The sequence below is a fragment of the Triturus cristatus genome, chromosome 5_2, assembly GCF_964204655.1.
Source record: "Triturus cristatus chromosome 5_2, aTriCri1.1, whole genome shotgun sequence".
Classification (NCBI taxonomy): domain Eukaryota; kingdom Metazoa; phylum Chordata; class Amphibia; order Caudata; family Salamandridae; genus Triturus; species Triturus cristatus.
The window spans coordinates 567,997,766-568,020,758 of NC_140588.1; the positions used below are offsets into that span (position 1 = coordinate 567,997,766).

Genomic DNA, 22,993 nt, shown 5'->3' on the forward strand with positions numbered 1-22,993 from the left:
TGATGACCGTTGCGTCCCTGCTGAGATGGGGAGTTTATTGGGAGAGGTGAAAATCAGAGAACTCTGGTCTATGGCAGAAAACCTGCTCCACATAAATTTTATAGAGCTGCGGGCCATTCGCCTGGCGTTTAAAGGCATTCTGTCCATCAAGGGAAAGGCTGTGTAAATTCTCAAGGACAACACCACTGCCATGTGGTACTGCAACAAGCAGGGCAGGGCTCTGTCCTGGGTCCTGTGTCAAGAGGTGTTATGCCTCTAGAGTTGGTTGAAGTGTCATGGCGTCTTCCTGATGGTGAAACACCGGGCATGATCTTTAAAGGACAGGGTGCAACAAGCTCAGCCGGCGATGCCTGATGGATCACAAGTGACATTTACATCCTGAGGTGGTGCAGGGCATCTTCCATCAGTGGGCAGAGCCATGGTTTTGATTTTTCCCCACCATCAAGAACACGTAGTGTCAAAAACTGCTGCATGTTGAAGTTGCCAAACATGCTTTCTGTAGGAGACGCATTCTGGCTAGAGTAGAGCATAGGACTTCTGTATGCCTTCCGTCTCTGGCTCTCCTGCCCCTAGTTTTTAAAGATAATCAGGATAGACTGAGTCCAAGTTATCTTATTGGCTCCAGATTGGGCCCGGAGCATGTGGTATGTGGAACTCCTGGGCATCAGCATTAATCCTGCATCAGAAAGATCTTCTGTCGCAGCAGCAGGGCAGGGCATGCAAACCTGCACCATCAACACCTTTTGTTCAGTCTACCTCTCAAGGTTGTGGATGTCTTCCTCGCTGACAGGCGTCCTCTACAAAGTCCATTTATGTCAGGTGCTGGGACAAATTTGTGGAATCTGCAATACAGACCAGTTACGTGCACCTGATAAACTGAAATATTGGTGAAGCACCAATGCAGCATTGGAGAATATCAAAGGACAGTGTTTTAAATGGGCCAGGGACTGCCAGGGCTGAGCTCTGGCAATAGAAAACAAGCATTTGTACTGCAATCAGTCTCGCCTTAAGGACCTTATATGTATTTATCTAAGCAGCACTTTAGCGTGGATACTGACACATCTACTGTTCCTTAACATGGAGGGAAAGTAAGCACCAAACTGCGTGACGTGCCAGGTATGGGAACACATGGAAAGAAATATTGCCTTTCAGTGGTAAATGGTATAATCCAAAGCTTTGTTTTTTAATATAAAATCAGGGCCTTCGGTGGTCACATTACTAAAAATACAAGATTTAAAAAAATTATTATTGTCTAAGGGTGCTTGTGGAAGACAATTATTATGGACTGGAATCTAGAGAATGCTAAAGTGATTCTGGTATTTTACTGACCTATGCTGGTCGTTTTCTATCAAAAATGTTAAATAGAGGCAGTTGTCAGATAAATTGGAAAGAAAAATAGTCCCTCAGCAGAAAGCAATTTTGGTATTTTACTGACCTCTACTGGTCGTTTTCTATCAATAGAGGCAGTTGAACAGAAAAAGTCCTAGGGCTGATCTCCAGAGCCCACAAAGTACATACACATATAAGTATGTACTAAAGTATATACAAGAAGTCTCAAAAAGTTCGACCTAAAAAGGACACTGAAACGTGGCCATATGGGGCCCTCTATTTCTTTTTTTTTTTTTTGTGCTTGCAGATTAAAAACCTGTAACTATCGCATAGCCTATCACCATCACTAAAAAGTCTCTGTGTGACATAGGAAGTAAGCAGTACATGGTCGGTTTAGTTTGGGTGTCTGTGTTAGTTTAGGTCAGGGTGAAGCATATTCTTATTGGCATTTCCGGTGGTCCATAAACCCTGCTGCCTGCTCTGACCAGCCTTTGTGACTATCCACGATGTACTTGTCATGCTCGCCCTTGCCCTTGTTTGTTTTTGGATCAGCCTGCATCCCACTTGACACCAATTGCTGCTCACTGTGTCTCCTGCCTCTCTGCCATGGCCTTGTTTGCTGGGGCTTAATGATGGGTTTCTGTGAGAGCTCTTTGTGTATTATATCACCACACCGGAGGTAAAAGCCACAGGCCTGAATTCTAGGGAGCCAATCTCCGGGATTCTGTGATGTACTCTTTGCAGTGTGCACAGCATGAAGACGGGGGGGGGGGGGGGTGGGGGTGCTCAGGGTGGGAAAGTTGAGCTCAGAAAGGCTGGAGCTTTCATTAATCCAGGGTTTAGTCCTATTGGCGCTTAGAGGCACAACAGTCGCTAGATGTTGGTAGAAAGCTTGGGGCTCAATGGCATAAAGAGGTTTTTAAGGCCGATCTAGCACGGACTACAGGGTATGTACAATACTGTATTTTTGTATAAGTGATATGCCTTGGCCCTGTAAGCGCTGGGTGTGTGCCTGGAACATGTGAGCGCTGGGTGTGTGCCTGGCCCTATGGGACAATGGTATGTTCCAGGACCTTGGGAGCAAAGGATATGTGCCTGGCTCTCTTAGCACTAGGTATGTACCGCGATCAACACCGCTCACGTCCAGAAGTATAACTTTGTGACTGCAGGAATTGCTTGCAACCCATTGAACAACACTCTGGAAATTCACACATCTTTATTGTAATGATAAAATTGAAAGACAGGATTGAGACAAAGCATTGCATTATGGTGCTTTGTTAAACTAGGGCCAGTGGTGCACCAGGTGGTCATCTTGTCAAGAATACTCTTTTAGCCATGGAATTATGATAAAATCATGTATGAATTAAAACTGTTCTCTGGCATGTCCTGAGAATATTCCCTTCAAGCTATTTTCCCCATGTTGAGTCTATTTTGTAATTCTCACATAATGGAAAATAAGTGGACAAATACAGGCAGGACATGATTTTTCCAAGATCAAATACTTTTTTCAAGAATGAGGAGACGTGACATATTGCTACACAGCTCCAGGGAAATGTCCTGTGCTCATTATATCACCAACTTATTTTGGTAAAATCTGGGTTACATGCAAGTCTACTGGACCCCAACAATTGGTGGACGTTCTGCTGTTTGCCAGACCAAGAGATCTGCCCACCTTGTGAGGTCTCCAGTCAAGATTTTTATAAGCATGGTCATTGTTTGCAAGTAAGGGGCAAAAGGTAAAGGAGTATCTCACCTCGACGCCTGTGTGCCATGATCCCTAGCGTGGTGTCGACATGCGCTCGATGCTGGGCGGACGATGCGGGATTCTTCCATCTGGTGTGGTCCTGTTCGACCATAACACCATATTCAGCTACTGTGTTGCAAGTTATTTGCTGAGTTGTGGATAGGACTTTTGAGCGTACTCCACAACTGTATTTGCTTGGCCTGCATTTCTGCTGCACGGCCCAAAAGGTGACTGATAGATTAATGGATCTGCGCTTATACTTGCCCGTAGACCACTCTCAAAGAGCTGGAAATCAGCCGATGGTGTATGTATGTATGTGTGTATATATATATATATATATATATATATATATATATATCTATCTCTGGCGGTCACCAATAGGTAGTTCTAGTTAGGACCTATTATCCATAGGAAATCCGCAACATTCTATTTGGAATAACTATGGCGCCGGTTGACGAACCTTCGCGAAATTTTCAAAGCTCGTGGCCCGCTCCGGTCCTCTCCTATCCTGAAAGTCTCGGGGTGATTCGTCAAGCGGGGGCCGAGAAAAAAGGGGGGTCCCAAAGCGTGTTTTCCCCATGCAATTTTCTATAGGGACCTTTAGTCGCAGCTACAGCCCGAACTGCTGAACGGAATTACACCAAATTTGGCAGAAAGGTAGAGCTTGGTTCACACTCGTGCCTTTTGCTTAAATGGTGTAAATCCGTTCAGTAGATCCTGAGAAAATCAAAAGTAAAATCATAGATATCTCTATGGGCGCGATGGATCCGCGCACCCTGCCAAGCACGAGCTGTATGCTAATTGGCTGTCAACACTCCAAACCAGGAAGTGTTGGCAGCCATCTTGCACCCGAGGCACAAGAAAAGAGAAGAAAAAACGCGCAGAACGCAAAAAGGGGAAAGGTAGAAACACCCTGACCCCCTAGCCCTGCTTAGGGGGTCCCACACGGACCCCCGGGCCCATATTTTTTTTTATTTTTTTTTTTAAATCGTCAAAATCCGCGCTGGGAGCGTGGATCCTGCCGATTTCCCCCCCCCCCCAAAAAAAACGAAGCGCGGGCTCCCCCGGGGGCATGTTATAAATAGTGTGGGGGGGCCCAATCCCCCCCACACTGCCCCGGGGACCTCCACCCCCGGGGCAAAGTATGAATAAATGCTGGGGGGCACATGCCCCCCCCCCTGCAGTCCCGGGGACCGCCACCCCCCGGGGCTTAATAGTTTATTGTGGGGAGCCTCTAAGGCCCCCCGAGCCCCGGAGACCGCCACCCCCCGGGGCTCAGCTTTATTAGCATTGCGGGGGGCACACAGCCCCCCCCTGCAGCCCTGGGGACCGCCACCCCCGGGGCTTTCTTTAAATATACATACCTTGTGTGGGGGGGGCTCAAGCCCTCCACACGCCCTGGGGACCGCCACCTCCCCGGGGCATTAAAGATTCAAAATGGGGGGGTCTGTCACGGAACCCCAGCCCCGGGGACCACCACCCCCCCGGGGCTTTGTAAAATATGGGGGGGGCCACGCGGCTCCCCTCCTTGAGCCTTGTTGTGGCCCTGGGGACCGCCACCCCCCAGGGCCAGCTCCTGCAGTGTCCCGGGGTGCCCATTCCCGGGACACTGTAGTTTGCTATGGCAGGGCGGGAGCTCCCGCCCTGTCATAGCAAATTGCTTTGCTATTTGGAAGAGAGAGCAGGAAACCTGCTGTCTCCTCCAAATAGCAAAGAAAAATGCTTTTCCACAGCGGGAGCAGCATGTTAGCTGCTCCCCATGTGGAAAAGCAATGCCGTCTTCCGCAGGAGGCGGGGAGCCGGCTGGGACCGTGGGGGGATTTTGGACCCCCCCCCCACGGTCCCCAACGGAGAGGGCCAGCCCTGGGGGATGGGGTCCCCAGGGCCACAACAAGGCTACGCAGCCCCCCTTCTTAAAATAAAAATACCAGCATCTCGCCGGAGGCCACGCCCCCTCATTTCAGCACTCTGCAAACGCGCCCCCTGGCGCGTTTGCGGATCGGGGAATGAATTCCCCTTGAATATTGGGGGTCCCTGGGGGCCAACTAGACCACCAGGAACCTCCAGTATGCGCCAGGGGACTGCGTTGCAGAGAGGTGTTCTGAGGCCACGCCCCTTTTTACACCTCTCTGCAACGCAGCTCTGTGGCATTTAATGGAGGTAGGCGATGTGGTAGGTGCACCCCAAGGACCCTCAGGATTCAAGGGGGGGTAATCCCCAAACTTAAAACGTGCCACGGGGCGCGTTTGCACAGTGGTGAAGGGAGGGGGCGGGGCCTGAGGTGATATGTGTGCAAACACACCCTGTAGCGCGTTTTAAGTTCAGGAATTAATTCCTCTTCAATCGGGAGGGTCCCTGGGGGCCAACCAGCCCACCAGGTACCTCCAGTAAGCGCCATGGAGCTGTGTTGCAGAATGTTGTAAAAAGGGGTGTGGACTCTGAACACCTCTCTGCAAGGCAGCTCTCTGGCACATACTGGAGGTACCTGGTGGGCTAGTTGGCCCCCAGGGACCCTCGGGATTGAGGAGGAATTTATTTCCCAATTTAAACCGCGCCACAGGGTGTGTTTGCAGACATGTCACATCAGGCCACGCCTCCTTCCTTCACCACTGTGCAAACGCACCGTGTGGTGCGTTTTATGTTGGGGGATTAACTCTCTTTTAATACTGAGAGTCCCTGAGGGCCAACTAGCCCAAGAGGTATCTCCAGTATGCGCCAGGGAGCTGCGTTGCAGACAGGTATTAAGAGGCCACGCCCCTTTTTACACCTGAATGGAACGCAGCTCTGTGGCGCTTACTGGAGGCACCTAGTGGGCTAGTTTGACCCGAGGGACCCTTAGGATTCAAGGGGACCTTATCTCTCAACTTAGAACGGCCACAGGGCGGGTTTACACAGTGGTGAAGGGAGGGGACGGGCCTGAGGTGACGTGTGCAAACACGCCCTTTGGCGCGTTTTAAGTTGGGGAAATAATTCCCCTTCAATCCTGAGGACCCTTGGGGGCCAACTAGCCCACCAGGTGCTTCCAGTAAGTGCCACTGCGCTGCGTTGCAGAGAGATGGTGCAGGCTGTGCCCCTTTTTACACCTCTCTGCAATGGTGCTTACTGGACGTACCTAGTGGGCTAATTTGCCCCTACGGATACTCAGGATTCAAGGGGAGTTAATCTCCCAACTTAAAACGGCCACAGGGCGTGTTTACACAGTGGGGAAGGGAGGGGACGGGGCCTGAGTTGACGTGTGCAAACACGCCCTATTTGAAGTTGGGGAAATAATTCTCCTTTAATCTCGAGGGCCCATGGGGGCCAACTAGTCCACCAGGTGCTTCCAGTAAGCGCCACTGTGCTGCGTTGCAGAGAGGTGGTCCAGGCCGTGCCCATTTTCTCTGCAACGTAGCTCTGTGGTACTAACTAGAGATGCCTGATGGGCTAGTTGTACCCAAGGGACACTCCGGATTCAAGGGGACTTTATCCCCCAAATTAAAACGGCCATAGGGCGTGTTTGCACACGTCAGCTCAGCCCCCCCTTCACCAGAGTGCAAACGCGTTTTAAGAGGTAGTTTTAATACCCCTGCCCTATCATATACTAGGGGCTTACAGAGGAGTTCATGCTAATAACAGGGGTACTGTAACACATAGTGTTCCCTAATGTATGTAGGTGTTTTAACTGTATTCTAAGTGTCTTTTAGCATAGCACTGTCTCTAGGAATGGTTAGTCAGTCGGTTACCACCAGTACCCATCTGAAAAAGTTGAGGGTACAGGATGATTTTGCAACACAGACTCTTTCTCCTCCCCTGTTTCGTCTTTCTGCACGTCTTCCTTCTTCCGGCACTTTTCTTTGTCTTTGAGGGCTTCTGTAGCGTCTTTCTGCATTTTCTTTTTCTTATTTCTGTGTGTTTTTTTCTTCTTTCTTCACATGTCCGATCTCTGTAGGCATAGTTAGAAATTAGCATTTAAAAATCCTTTGAAATTCACAGAAAAAAACATAGGTTTCAGGGGTGTTATAGTTAGCTGGACATTTCACTCGTAAAAAACCATAGAAATTCTTCTGTTATAGTTAGTTCAGCTAACTGTAACTCGTGCCCCCGCAATGCACTGCTGATGACGTCACATATTACATCACTCATGACATGGTCAGTGACATCACTGATGACATCTCAAATGACATCACTGATGACATCATCCCTGTGATAATTTGATGCATCTTCTCACACCCTAATATAAGCTTTGATACACCCACTCTAATTTACAGACTGGCATTCTCAAAACCATAGACACTCCAACACCAATAACTACATACCCACTTACTGATTCTTAGGTCTACACACCCATCCACTCACTCACCCGTACAGTCACTCATACTTATGGTCACTCATTACAGGACTATCATATGCCCTCATACACCTATATAGACACTCACACACCGTCACTTATCCACAGAGGTACTCACACACCTACTCAGTCATGCAAATAATTCATCACACTGCCATTTACTCACCTATAAAGTTATACACACACCAGCTCAATTACTCATACAAATACTATCACATTCTTACGCTCTTATACAGTCAATGATACAAGCACACACTCATCCATACAGCCACTCTCACAATCACACACTCTCTCACTTATAGCCATTTATGTACTCCAACACACATATATACTGCCTTTCACATATGTAGCTACTCACATATGTACCACTGAAATATGCATTCACTCACTAACACAAGCATACACACACTCACCCACCCATACAGTCCATCACAGATGCACTCTTGAAACCATGCACCCAGTGAATCACCCACTCACACATCTATGCACAGTCACACACACCCCACCCACACAAACACTCAGGCACCCATACAGATACTCAGACAACCAATCTATAACCCATATAGACACTCATGTAGCTATTTGCAAACCCATGCAGCCGCTTACACACCAACAGACAGACGGATACAGACATTCACACAGTTTAGTCACTAACCCATGCATTCAGTAAGATACGTTTAATCACTCACTTATAGTCAGTCACGCACCAACAAAATTATCAATTCACTCACTCATTCTTCAATATGACTTTCCCTATATATAATAAACATATTTAAACTTTACAGAAACACACAGACACTGGATGATGTCATCAGTGATGTCATTTGAGATGTCATGAGTGATGTCATGAGTGATGTCACTGACCATGTCATGAGTGATGTAATATGTGACGTCATCAGCAGTGCATTGCAGGGGCGCGAGTTATAGTTAGCTGAACTAACTATAACGGGGGAATTTCTATGGTTTTGTACGAGTGAAATGTCCAGCTAACTAGAACACCCCTGAAACCTATGTTTTTTTTCTGTGAATATATATATATATATAGCCGGAACGCGTGTGTTGATATTTGCCTTGGAAACGCAAATAAAATGAAATTCTTTTGATTGAGCTGGAGTGCGCAGCGTGTTTTCTCCGTGAGGGACGTAGTAAATTGGAATATATATATATGTATATATCTAGAGAGAGAGAGAGAGAGGGAGAGAGGCTCAGACTGGTGAAGTGGGCAGATTGCGAGAGGGAAGTCATTCGGAAAGAAGTTAGGGGAGTGCGGAAGGCTCCAATACGGCCAATTAGGGATGACATTATAGTGACCTATTACTGAATAGACGCCGGAAGACCAGTTGTGGCTGGGAGGTGCCCTTTGAGACATCCTCTCCAGCAGCTGAGGCACTAATATCGCCCCCTTCCCAAACAGTATCTACCTGAATTCTCGGAGCTTTGATTTTTTTGACTGGCACTGCACTATTTGCTGGATATGGCTGGGATCAGGCGCGCAACACCCATTGGACTCAAAGGGCTTCTCTATCGGGCTCTGTTTTGTGCCCTGGCGGTCCGTTTTTTGTGGACTGCAGTGAAAGCAGGCTCATCATGTGAGCGTGCTCACACTGCTCACTTCTCACTAGTGAAGAAGTTACGGCATGACGTCATGCCAGGTGAGCGTAGTAGGGGAAGGGGAATCCTTTACAGTGAGTCATTTTCTCTCTGGATTTCCCTTCTCTTTTTGAAACTCAGGAGCAGCAACTTTGTCCTGGTGTCACCAGGGCTTTAAGTGGAGGCTTTTTCAATATTATATACAAGCCATGGTTGCTGCTTATTTATCCTATGCAACTAACAACCATTGACAAGCCAATAGTCCTGACTTGTAGGTATGATGTTACTTGTATCATATATCTGGATGCAACGACAGAAACCCCAAAATACAAGTCCGGCAGCACACTGTTCTAAACACAGATTTTTAGCCTGAGTATTGTAAAGCCACGCCCTTAATTAAATAGGCCACGCCCCTTTAAGAGCCCCTCCAGTTTTTTAATCCCACTTAAAGCCCTGCCTCCTCTTCTGTTTCGTTGTCAAAGTATGCTTATTGCGGCCGCTGGGCTGGCCTTCCTCTGCTGTGTCAAATTGATGCTATCTATGTCACTTGATGCTTCTGTGCAGAATCTTTTTAATTCTGGTTGCCTAATGGACAGTCCTTACATCCCCCCCTGTTTTGTTTTGTAGAAGAGTAGGTTTGTGTAACAAAAATACAAAAAAAAATGTCAAAGGACTAAAGGCAGACCCGGATTGCGAGGACTTTTCTCCAGGACCTGTGGCAATAGGTGATTACTGGACAGTATCCTTGGTGCTAACTACTAGTGGCCCACCGCCTAACATATATTTTCATTCAAGTTGTCTTGTCACTCACCAAGGATAGCAATAGCAAGCAGTGAGACGCTGTTTACTTTTAAATGCATTTTATCAAGAGTTTTATTGACTATGGACCAGAATTATGGTGCTGTACAATATGTCACATAATTATCTAATTGTTCGCTGGTTTGGTTATTCTTTGTCCAGTAAGTCTCTATTTATAATTTTGGCAAGCACTCGATTCTATTTCACTTCTATAAGGTCACGCCATTAGTTGCGTAGGCCATGCCTCCTGTGGAGGGTTCTTAGTTATGCTTCTTGGGTTACACTCTTTTAGATCTTTTTTTACCGTTTTTCAGTACCACTTACTGCACTTTGAGGGCTGTCTGTCGACGATCCAAGCTCAGGGTCACAAGCAAGTAGCCCTTCATGAGGGTAGAGTGTAGTTATCCGATGGTGACGTGTTTAGAAAATGCTCTGACAACTTCAGAAAAACAATATGTACCAAACAGAAAATGTCCCACGTCAGTACGTGGTCAGCTAATGACTGTTAATGCCTGCCTAAGAACCTATATGGCATTATATCATCAAAATGCCACTCCGGTCGGATTGTTAACAGGCCTCTGAATACATGCACATGCTGACAGGACTGGCTTCCGCGTTGGTGGTACCTGGCGCGACAGTCTTGCTCCACGGATTGCCTCACTACCACGCTCTAATGGTGTCCCTCATCTCCCCGCAGCCCCTCTCGCAAATGTATTGCATTTTTTGCATAGTGCTACTCATCCCAATGTATGGTTTCGGAGCGTTTTATATTACACACATGTATTATACCGAAAAAATGAATCAAACAAGCGTTTTAATCACTGTATATGACATGGTACATAAGACAATGAGAGCTACAAGGTGTAGGAGTCGCACGTCATCAATACTGGTAGGCATTTTAAATGTGTTTAGTCTGGATGAACATAGGATTTAAAGCGTAACACAGTGGGTGGGGCTATATATATGCTAATCGGAGTTTATTACTGCCCTGAAGAACCCTTCGTAACCTGAGAATAACGAGAGGTCAGGGAAAAAACAATAACGTTCTAAACCTATGACCCAGTTTGCATGCTTTTTTTTGACCCAGGTTGATGACTCATTGTGCCTTATTGGAAGGATTGTAACTTATGAACTGCTAGTAACTTAAGGATCTCTATGACACCAGCAGTAAGCCCCTGAGCAATCCACGTTAAACATACATCGGTGATCTGTATGTTACATGGACCTTGCAGCAGGCACATTAACAGTCTGACAAATGTATGATGAATCAAAACTGTGGCCATACAACACATAATCTTCCCAGCAAGTACATTAACCACTAGAGTTATCCAGTCATTGTTATCTCCTGAAATGTGCAGGGCACACCCAGATCTCTGCAGGCTGCTCTTGTCTCGCCTGTCACGCCACACCCATCTGCTGAGACCTCCCCGCAGAACTCCCCTCCCCCCCCCCTCCCCCTGTGAGTTTGGCATCGCGCTTTAAGTAGTGCCTTGATTCCCACAGGCACTCGCTGAGACCGCTCTGTGAAGATGCTTCATTCTTTAAGGAGAAGGCAGCATTACTTGACAAACCAACAGCGCCAGTGGGCTGGTAACAAGTGCTGGAGTTCAGAAAGAGACAGGGCCATAGCGAAAGATAGGAACATCCCAGGACTCGCCTTGGAATGAGAAATGAAGGCTACCTCATTGAAAACAGGTTGCATATGTAGTTGATTGAGTAATACTGTTACAAATGTGTCTCCCCTGCATCTTCACATGCCATCTGGGTAAAATCTCTTCTATGCATGGGTAAACCTCTTAGGTGTGAGCAGCCAGGCTGCTTTGAGCTCTGCCAGAGCTCCAAGGAAAGTAATAAATGGAGTTCCCTGCACTCGCCTGCACATGCTGCTAAAGCCTTGGGATGTGACCCTAAAGTGCACTCCCGCTTTTTTTCTTCCAGATGACGCGTCCTGTCCAGACACTTCGGCTGAAACCACGGAGGCAGCAGAGATTCTTCTGGACATCGAGTCCCCAAATAACATCTTGGACGAAAAGCGCATGCGTGAGTTATTCCCTCTTGGTTGCATTGGAAACACGTCATTTTGTTTTACTTCCTCATATTTGAACTTTGAGCTGGGAAAAAACACAAGTGTAGAGCAAACAGTCCAGGAACGTGCTCTGCAGATATATGCAAATTACACAGTGTATAAGACCACACAGTCTGTGGTCAGTCCGACTGGATAAAATGGGAGTTTTCGATCAGTGGAAATAATCCCACTTTCCATCGCTAATTTCACCGGTAGTCATTCGTGCCACAGCTAATGATTAATACTTTGTTTGAAATTGGTTGGTGTTTCGCTGCGTACCACCAAATATCAGTACCAGAAAGATACCTCTGTTGAGTGCTTTTTCAGACTTCTAAATCTGGCCCGCACATGTCCAGATCCTACTGCTTGGATCACGCACTCGATTGAGTTGTCATTTTCTTTTCTAAACTTTCAGTTCATGGCTATGGGACATATTTGGACGGAGACAATTCATCCCTCCCAAACTATATTTTTATAAAACCATCTGAAGCCGAGGAACGACCCAGTGGTATGGAGGAGGATGACTCTGCAGATGAATCATGGCAGAAAAATGGCAGAAAACCACAGAGAAAAAAAGGTATGGCAAGTAAACTGTCTTGGGTTCTGTTATTCATCAAAGCAGTGAAAGAGCTGAGCGGCATCTGCTTTGAACCCTTTACAGACCTAAAACAGTCCTTTTTGCAGGATAATCCAAATGTTTCCATTAGCCCTTTATGCTGCGATTAAAATGTATACCACAGATTATGTGTGCATTTATGCTATATAGCTATCGTGATAATTTGACTTGGTTCCGGTCCCCTGGTCCTGCGCGGGACACCCCGGTGTATTGCTTTGGTCACCTTAGGAGAAGTAACTCAGTGTTGCTGACTTTCACCAAGAGTTCTTTTATCTTCTTTTTTGTTCATTTGCAAAGAAAGATTGGAAACATATATTGAATTAGTGGGATCACAGCAGCCTAGTGGTTCGCCCAGTGCTTTGGGATTTCTGTGCTTTCTCGAACATTTGGGTTTGGATATTAATGTCATTACTTCCATTTACCCTGTTTTTACTTTGATTGTCAAGGCTATCACTGTCTTTCTGGGAAAAATCCACAAGTTAGTCCCACAATACACTTAGAACAGAACATAGCAGGGCGTCCAACATAGGCCAGGCACGCATTGAGTGGCTGTAATGGGCCCAACAGCACTCTACAAAGCACATTATTTTATAAACCTTTTTATTGGCATTTATGTAATAGTACATACAACACATCTGTTATTGCAGTTGATATTGACTTACAAGCAAGATTGCACAATCATGCCCTATGTTGACGTTTGAGCGTGTAGACCTAGAGTATGTAGGCCCCCACTCAGTCTTTGAGCTGGCGACAGTCCCAAGTGGCCTGTGTCGAAGTATAGCTAACCAGCTTGCATGGTGGGCGCTGCGCCTTGCTGGGGTTGTGGGGTGTGTCTGTTCCCCCCTTGTACTTTATCATAGGGACGCGCTTAACAGACCGACTGGAGGGCGAGTGTGTGCCTTTGTTCACCTGCTTCCTGCCCCTGCTCCCTGTAACTTTCATCGACGCCGTGAGGGGAACGGCTGCAGAAACTACATCCCCCCAGCACCACCAGGGCCCGGCGCATCGCTCGACGTCATCGGAGCGAGCCGGGGCCCCACAAAAGACGACAGGAGCCTCCGCAGCGCGGGACGCGTGCGGGCGGCGCCCGGGCGAAGCCCGGGCCAAGGGCGGGCCCGTTTGAGCCCGTGTAAGGCCGGGCCCTCCCTCGTTGAACTTCATCAAAAGGTCTGTTACTGCTAGATATTTGTAAGTTGTCTGCTCATATTTTCCTCGGATATAGTGGGCTTAGCCCCCCAATGTGCTATATTTATATAATCTGAATTGGTGCTTAGAGTACTTGGTGGCCAATTGAGACTGTATGCAAGGAGTTAATTAATCGCCCCTGAATGATGACTACCGCTCCAGTAATAGGTCGGAAGTCCCTTGTCGGTACACTAGACCAATTTTTGGTAAGAGCTTCCTCTATTTTGGACAGGGAGATTGATGTCACTGAGAAGCGATTGTCGCTGGGTTCTCTTAACAATAAACGCTCCTCGCTGGGCTATTTGTCACAAATACGTTCCCCTGCTCGCAATATGGAACCGGGAACTGATACCGGCGACGCAAGCCTTGTGCTGGATGCCCCTGGAATTAACTCCCCTTGTCATGATTCACCAATGTACTGTATCCCAGATTCTGAGGGAGCTAACCTCAATACCAGATCAAAAAAGGGCTCCTCAAATCCACCACAAACCATTGGTGTGTCGGAAAGTGTAAAGACTAGGTCTGCCACGAACTTAAAGGCTAAAGCACCCATTTTGATTAACAAAGAAGGCCCGAAAACCTTGAAACCCAAGAGAAAGCGGAATGAACCGCTAAATGCCGGACACACAGCGAAGTCCAGAAGAATCAGCCTCGGGGTCACACCGGTGAACATTCCTGATCCCAAAGGAGTAACTTCAGCCAGTGGGAAGGAGAGTGTTCCAATGTTGCCTTCTTTGATTCCGCCTAAGGACTTGCAAAATCCGGGTGAAGATTTTGGGGGGAAATTGGAGACAATCTTCTATAAAACTTGCCAACCAATTTATGATAGGTTGGATAGTATAGAAAATAGACTGACTTGTTTGGAGCTGATGTGTTCTTCATCGCAGTCCCGGCAGAAATATGCCACCAACTGCCGGGGGTGCGAAAAATCTACCGAGAAACCTCCAAACAAAAATGTCCCAACTACTGATACTTCACCCACTCTTAACCCAACTATTGCTAAAACTAACCCGCCTGACAAGGTAACTGGGAACACAATGCACACCCCCTATGTAGGTAACCCAGAGAGAGGGGGGAATTCACAAGCGACAATTATTAGTAGCCAGGCGACAAAAGAAGCAGAAAGGGAAGCTTATAGCCTCCTAGCAACAAGGAAATATCCAAACATACACCTCCCCCCTGAGTCAAGCCCCTATGTGATAATATTGGCAGGAGTCAAGCCCTTGGGTTTAGACTCTAGGGAGGACCATAGGGATCTGAAGAATAAGTGTGTGTATTGGCTAAATTGCAATCGCCCCTTACCCCAGAATGTATCAACAGAAATCCTCTTTGTGCGCCGAGTCAACTGGGTGGGCCCCAAAAAGAAAAATATAGAAGGAGATTGTGTAATTATCAATTTTAGAGATCTAAGGGCAGTTGAGCATATTCGCCACTGGCCGAACTCAAATCCCTGTTCTCCTATTCTCTCCCTGCCTTTGTCCTTCTTTTATGGCAATTACCAACAGCCCAACATAGTGGATTTCGGCCACAGAGATATTGATACATGGCCTAGAAATAACAGATACCCAAACGTACAGTCCGATGGTATTGGGTCCTCTGGCCTGGAAGACTGCGATTGACGACCAAACTCTTGTAGGTCAAGGAAACACCCATGCAACGTAGATGTAACTCTTGTAGAAAAACGGGCAGCTTGCTTTACCCCAACTGAGGATGATAATGCTGGCACAGACATTATTAATCAAACATTACCGGTTCTGCGCCAGCTGGGGGAAACATACCGGTCACCATCCGGGATCGGACTTATAGCTCCATTGAGTTCTGCCACAGTGGCAGTTGGTACAACTGGTAATGTCGAGCTTGATATTCCTACTAATGTGAGTACTAGTAGTACTAACAATTTGATTTCTCTAGCAAAGGAAAGCTCTAGTCAATCACAAGGGATCCCAAGACCTTATAAGGATGGACTGTTAGCAAGTGGACAATTGTTAATAATGTCCTGGAATATAGCAGACCTAGGCCAAAAAATAGTAGATCCTGAATGGTTGGGTTTTATATCAAAATTTGATATGTGTCTCTTCCAAGAGACTTGGCTGACAGATCCCCTGTTATGCAGTGGTTTTCTCAACTATTATATCTCAGCCTCAAAAAGAGGTAGAGGTCGCCCATCAGGAGGGCTAACTATATGGATCAAACAAAACCTAGGATGCCGAGTCACTCAAAGTTCTATCATTAGTGAAGACATCTTATCTGTAAAGATTGTTTCAAAGGACGGGGTAAACCTCGAAATTTTTAACGTTTACGCACGAGGTCAGCAGGGGGGGAAAAAGTCCCCAGTAGTACAATTGCTGGAAGAACTAATCGACTCTTTGCCCTCAAACTACTTACCTATCATAGCAGGCGACTTTAATGCCTCGTTTGAGCCCCTGGACCATGACATATCTCAGCTTACTGCTGAAGAAGACGCAAGTTGGGGAATCCCACCCCTTGAGATTGCCCCAGTAAAAAGGTGGTCCGGGGCAGCAATCCAGCTAAGCGGATTATGTCTAGGGAGTCATCTGAGAGCAGTCAATGGCAGGAGCCCGTCTGACAAATGTGGCTCAAATACCTTTGATAACTGTCGTAGGGCAAGCAGAATTGATTATTTATTGATTCATGCTAAACTCTGGCCTTATTTTATAGATATGGAGGTAGTTAACAGAATCGAGAGTGACCATCACCCGCTAGTCTCATCATTTAATTCATCTTTACTTGGCGCTATTGAAAAGCTACAAACTATACACGAGCCAGAGCACCACCTGTCTAATGATATGCGCCACTTAAAATGGGAACGGGTTGCCGACGACCCAGAGGTTCTATTAGCGATAAAAGAAGTCACTATTGCACTGGAAGAACCGGGTTTATTGGCCGAGGGTCAGGACTCCCACCAACGCATAGTGGAAATTCACGTAAGGCTTTTTGCGGGCCTGCGGAAATATTTCCTCAAACCCGCCCCTACAAGGAGTTCCATGCCCCAAAGATAAGTGGGCTGGTATAATAACAAGTGCAGGAAAGCCCGGGATGAACTAGGTAGTGCGCTAAAACAGAAAGATCCAACTCTCGTAAGATTTGCCAGATCCATTTATGGGAAATCTCTCAAAGAGGCAAAGGTAACCTGGGAAAATGAAATTTGGAAGGATCTCCTCGAGGCCTCAAAAAGCAAGAATAGTAAAGTTTTCTGGGACACATATAAATGGGATAGGGGTGGTATAGCAGAGCGACCACAAAATAGTGTGCCACAGAACGCCTGGTTAGACCACTTCAAACCCCAATATGCCGCGCCCTCCCAAAATACCCCTACTGAGACCTTACCCTATGTATTTTACAAAAAGGCCATATTTACACTTAAGGATGTGAATAGAGCACTAGACGGAGTTGTCCGGGGAAAGGCCACGGGAATGGATGGCATCCCTGCTGACGTGTTCACTGATGACAGAAGCCTCTGGTCCAGCTATTTCATGCGACTTGCCAACGCAATTGTTCAGGGAGCGGAAATTCCGCCCTCATGGAAGGGCGCTGAAATTGTCCCTGTATTCAAAAAAGGAGACAAATCAATCCCAAGTAACTACAGACCAATCAGTTTGATTGATTCGGCCCAAAAGATCGTAGGCCGTATGCTTCTTTATATAATTCAAACTTGGATGGATGACCACGACATCTTAAGTCCAATCCAGGCAGGGTTCCGCTCCCGGACAAGTACAATCGACCAAGTCTTCCGTTTTGTTAATCTATACTGGAAGACGGTGGTCTTGGGGAAAGGCGCCCTCTATGCGGTCTTTGTGGACCTAAAAGCTGCATTTGATTTGGTCCCAAGAAGCAAGCTTTGGCAGGTCCTGAAGGAACTGGGAATTGCACCCGAACTTCTCACCGTGATCATCCGCTTGCATGAGGGAAACGTTGCCAGGGTGCGCTGGGGTGGCCCGGGGGAGGTGACTGACGACTTCCCGGTTGACAGGGGAGTGAGGCAGGGGTGCGTTTTGGCGCAGACCCTGTTCTCGCTCTTCGTCAATGGGGTGGCCGGTTGGCTCTCGCGGACCCCCACCGACGCGCCGATTCTGGCAGGAGTGCGTATCCCTATCCTCATGTTTGCGGATGACACGCTGATAATCTCTAAGACCCTAGCGGTTTGCAGAAGGCTGTTGGGCGTTTCGAAGAATTTTGCACTGAGAGGGGCCTGGAGGTAAATACGGGGAAGACGAAGTTCATGTCTTTTAACGGATCAAAAACCTTTAGAGGGAAAATATACATGAACAAGTTGCCCTTGGAGGAAGTGACATCATTTACATATCTAGGGATAACATTGCAAAAAGACATGCGTTGGGGTTGCCAATTAGATCGTGCCGGCTTACAACATAAACAAAAAGCAGGGGCCTTGCTGGCTAGATTCAAAACCTAACTTACTAAGCCAATCTCCCCAGTTTTAGAAATCTATGGAACTAAGGTCCTGGGCTCATGCCTCTATGGGGCTGAGCTCTGGGGCTTTAACAACTTGAATAGCTTGAAAGCTCTAGAAAATGCTTTTTTGCGTAAAGTCACAAACCTTCCTTCCAGTACACCACTGCGGCCGCTATTATTGGACTTGGGCAAGAAAACCCTGGAACACCTGGTGAGGCTACGTCCAATATTATACTGGTGTCGTCTCTGGTGTACTGATGAATTAATTCATTATAGGAGTGGCTTTATGAACATCATAGAATCTGACAGGTCCCAAAAAATACCATGGCTGTTAGGAATAAAATCTCTTTTGGGAAGTATAGGCCTGTTAGATCTTTGGAAAAACCCTGCAAACACCGTTTTCCCATCTAAAGAAAACCTGAAAAACATGTATTGGGAATGGGTTTACAAGTTGGAATTCACCCAAGGCCTTTCTACCCATTTAACAGCCCGTTTTCTTGATCTAAAAGTTCTTCCCCACTTAGAGGATTATTGGGATATTATTGAAAAAACTTCTGATCGCAAGTTATATTTCCAGCTGCGGGTGGGTACACTACCCATAGCAGAATTCACCTCTAGATGGGGGAGGCAAGGCAGTAATAATGATAAGTGTTACAGATGTGCTGAATTATGTGAAAATATCGGACATGTCCTATTTTTCTGCCCTATGTATGTGGCACCTCGTAAAAGATGGATACAACCCATCTGCAAGCTTTTGGGTACCAGAAGATATGCCATAGCTCTTCGCATTCTGTGCACCGATCCTACTCCCCCAACATGTATAGCAGTGGCCAAATTCCTAGGGTGGGCCTGGAGTATAAGAACAAAAGCCCTGAGGCTAGCTGCCAGCTCCTTTCTTTTGAACTAGCATTGATCTTACAAATTTCCCATGGAGAAATACCTTGATATCGAGAGCTGGAGAGTTGGGGTGTGAATGTAATGTCTAGCTACCTTCTGTATACTACAAATCGACATGTTTAGCTTTTTTAACTTTTATATTTTATAATCCAAGCTCGTCGGCCATTTATAAATTTAATTGCAATTTTAACTTTTTAATTAATTTATATGTATCTATATGTAATGTCTGTAAATGTGCTTTTATGACTTAATTGCCGAATAAAGCTAATTGAATATCATAGGGGTTATGCGATGTCAGCCGTGTGTTAACCATGAACAAACTGGGGATATATAAAACTGGGGTGCACTGTGTCGCAGATGATGATTACTTATAGTATTTCTCCTGAGAGCTATGCCATTGCGAGGTATCATGCTGGAGTTACGCAGGTGTGGGGGGGGAGGGAGGTGGGATCACTGCCCGTGCGAGGGCGTGGTGATGAATCAGTCGTGGCATGCAGTTGCGACCTGTCGGGTGTCTGGACCCCCTGTACGTCTCCCTGGGTAGTCTCAATGGCCATGGGAGCCCTGGGGGAACCGATCGTCCGCGGTCCCACCTCTGTTATTGTTTCTTGCTCAAAGGAATGTAGTAGCATGGCCCAGGGCATGGAAATTGGGTGTTTGGAAAGTCCCTGGACTTCCTACGCTTGGAGTAGTCCTTCTTCCGCCATACCCCACTGTTTGACCGTGCCCACCCATGCCGCCAGGGGAGGACCCTCCGGTGCCTTCCAAAGCACCGTTTGGCCAGGAGGAGCACCAAGGAAGCAAATCGCCTCTCTCTCTACAACACACATTAGACAGAACTCTGTACATACAAGCACGGCAGACATGTCATCAAGTTACTTACTTCACATCTTCATTTGCCGGGTTGTGGACATCCATTACAAGTGAGGAAATACACAAGCAATGTTGTACAACTCCACCAGAAAAGGAAACAAAATACCACGGGTACTAAATGTGACCACACACCTTCTGCAAAACTGAATGACATCTTTGTCTGTGATGCAAACATTTAGAATTATACCCCGGACTATAGAAAAGCATCACAGAGCTATACTAATGATATATTGTGGACAAATAAGTGCTAATTCTCAATAACAATATTTTTACTATTGCAACCTCTGATACATTGTAACGTCATTAAGTTGTCAGAGCTTGAGCACATTACAGCATGAAATTGCTCGCACTGGTCTAAATGCGAGTTACCATTGAAATGCATTATGGTACTCGAAGGCCGACTTCATGCAATGTAGCTCATTCAGAAGCCACTACACTTGAAAAGTGTACGTCTTTCCCGCAAACCTTGTAATCGCACTGCGTTTACCTTAATACATGGCTGTCATAAGCTTTGTTCCGTGTGCATCTCACATCACGATACGCTGCTGCCTTAGCATTCGTTTGGCTTATGTAACACAGTGTGTGTTACTATTGAAATGTATTGTGGTTGGTATCTGAATGCACGATGTTTCACACTCAAACTTATGTTCGTATTAAATAAGGACTCCACTAAATATTGTACATATATGGTTAACAACATGGTTGTGTAAACAAGCACTATTCATTTTTTTTTTTTGCATTCATGTGATTCTCATTTGTATAATATATGCAATGTCATTGTTGAGTCTATTTTGTGGAACATAGTATGTTTACTATGTCCTTTTAAAAAATGGTGATTGGTGATGGTATATACTTTCGTAAGGAAGTAGGCACTTTACTTGAGAGGCTGTAAACCTATAACACGTTGTCGAGGCATCGTGGTATTAAAGACTTTAACATTGTGAGGAGTGCCCTGTGTAATTTAGCATCAACTCATAATGGTTGTTAATTTTAAATCCCTGCCTCCATTGTTTTCTATGGAAGTGTTGTGGTACCAACCACTGCTTGGCCATGTGTGGTGAATGACTTACTCAAAGGCTGAGCTGGGCTGAAGGACATCTATAGCTGTTTTGAAACCTTTAGGATTGTACCAACATTAGAAGTGTATTTTGTGACTTGCAATGTTCCTACTATTGTGTGGGTGTGTGTTTTGTATTTGTGTCTCTTCCAAACTCCCTCCTTAAATTTTCCTTAACCCAACCCTTTTTGAGTGATTAATACCTATTTTCTCACCACACCCTGTGGTCCCCCCCACATTGACTACAAAGTAGCTTACATGTGTGGAGATCTGTAATAAAGACGAAAATCCTCCAAAAAACCTAAGCAGAATTCAGATGTATATCTCCAAGAGGCTTACAAGTCCAAGAGAACAATCCCAGGTATCCTGAATACAGCTGCACCAATTCAAAACTAAACGTCCCCCTTTGGAACAAACATTACCTAACCGCATTCCACGCATTTGAATTGCATCACTAATTCATATACTACAAGATCTCCACCACTGTGGTAGAGATCTCTGCAAAAAAAGATAGGAGAGGCAGAGGTTTCCATCTGTAGGAATGTGAACTGCATTTTTCTAGCATGTGAGTAGTGCTACTGTAGTATTGCTTTACACCAGTGCTTTCCAAACTCTTTAGAACCATGACTGACTTTTTAGTATAAACAAAACATGGTCACAGTTCCTAAAGGGGAAGATCAATGCTCAACAATCTGACTATGGTTGTGAGTCATTAGTCATTGTCTCCAAGGGGTAGTTGAGTGTGCTAGAGGTGGGTGTGTACTGCAGCGCCACCCACACGAGTAGCACCGCCCAATGATGATGCTTTACACTCGTACGAGTGTGTGAGGGCACATAAGCAAAAAAGGAGGTACACCCCCACTTCTAGCACACTCAACTACCCCTTGGAGACAATGACTAATGACTCACAACCATAGTCAGATTGTGGAGCATTGATTTTCCCCTTTAGGAACTGTAACCATCTTTTGTTTATACTGACTATCTTAGGAGCATTGGTACAGGACCTTCCTTCATTTTCTCTAACTAGCTCCTCATCCCTCCTCTTATGTTAGTGTATAAAAAATTACTTTTTAGTACGACAAACGTTTGCGACCCACCTACCAATAATGGACGTGAGGAGGTTGATTTTTTTTTTTTAATGTAACTAAAGCATTGTGTGGTAGTGCATTGTCATTTACAGACAGCACATTTTCCATTGAAATGGTCATTACATTTGCACAGATCTAGTTTTATTGCTAAACTATGTTGCACCCAACAGATAATATGTAGAAATCGGGTTTCAGTGAATATTGATCATTTGTGTCTCACCAAGTAAAGTGTCTTGATTTTTTTCTTAGTCTGTTAAAATCTTCGTGTCCATCACACATCAGAATTACTAAAAAAAATGTGCTTGATTTTTTCCTTTCCTAGCTGCTGAATGTGTTCAGTTCATTTACAGGCATCTATATTTTGTTGTTTCTTACAAAAAAATGACATCTGTCAAACTTGCCTTTCACATTTGATGTACCCCAGCAAGATTGTTACATAGTTGACTTTACTTTTCTTTATCTGGTTGTAAAGTTAGAGGAGCTTGTTCAAGAAATAAGCAGCAGAAGACACAGCCTGACATTTAATCTCTGCCTTTAAAGCACAGCAAATGTGACAAAATACATACAGAATTGAAAGGCATCTTTATTTATTGCTTGGACTTTTGCGACTCACCAAAAATCAGCTCATGGCCCTTAGGAAACACTGATTTACACACTACAAAATGCAGTTTGTGAATCTAGCCAATATGGTTTTCCGTAGTCCTGAAAAATATGACTCAGAACATGAGGAAGTATTTAGATTGTCAAGTAAGAAGCACTCTGAGTCAGCGGAGACTTTTTGCTGACTTGATAAGAACACGTTCTTTTAAAATTCCCAATGACATACAGCACGAAGGACCAGCTGTCATTTTTTCTTTTTACATTTTTCAAATACAAATCTTGAAACAATGTATTTGTTTTTTCAAAAATGTAAAATCAGTCAGGGAAAAATATGGCAAACATAGTGCTGGGCGCCTTGCCTAAAATAGGGCTGGCCCTTGGATACCATGGAGA

General features: G+C 45.7%; 1 protein-coding gene across 4 annotated transcripts in view; it reads left to right on the forward strand.

The window, feature by feature from the left end:
* Positions 1–22,993, forward strand: part of ELF4 (E74 like ETS transcription factor 4) — a 289,452-nt gene that overhangs the window by 176,097 nt on the left and 90,362 nt on the right. For all 4 annotated transcript variants that reach the window (XM_085607648.1, XM_085607647.1, XM_085607645.1 and 1 more), the window contains exons 5-6: positions 11,727–11,828; positions 12,269–12,430. In XM_085607648.1, coding sequence (XP_085463774.1) covers positions 11,727–11,828; positions 12,269–12,430 — 264 coding nt within the window. The remainder of the gene's footprint in view (positions 1–11,726; positions 11,829–12,268; positions 12,431–22,993) is intronic.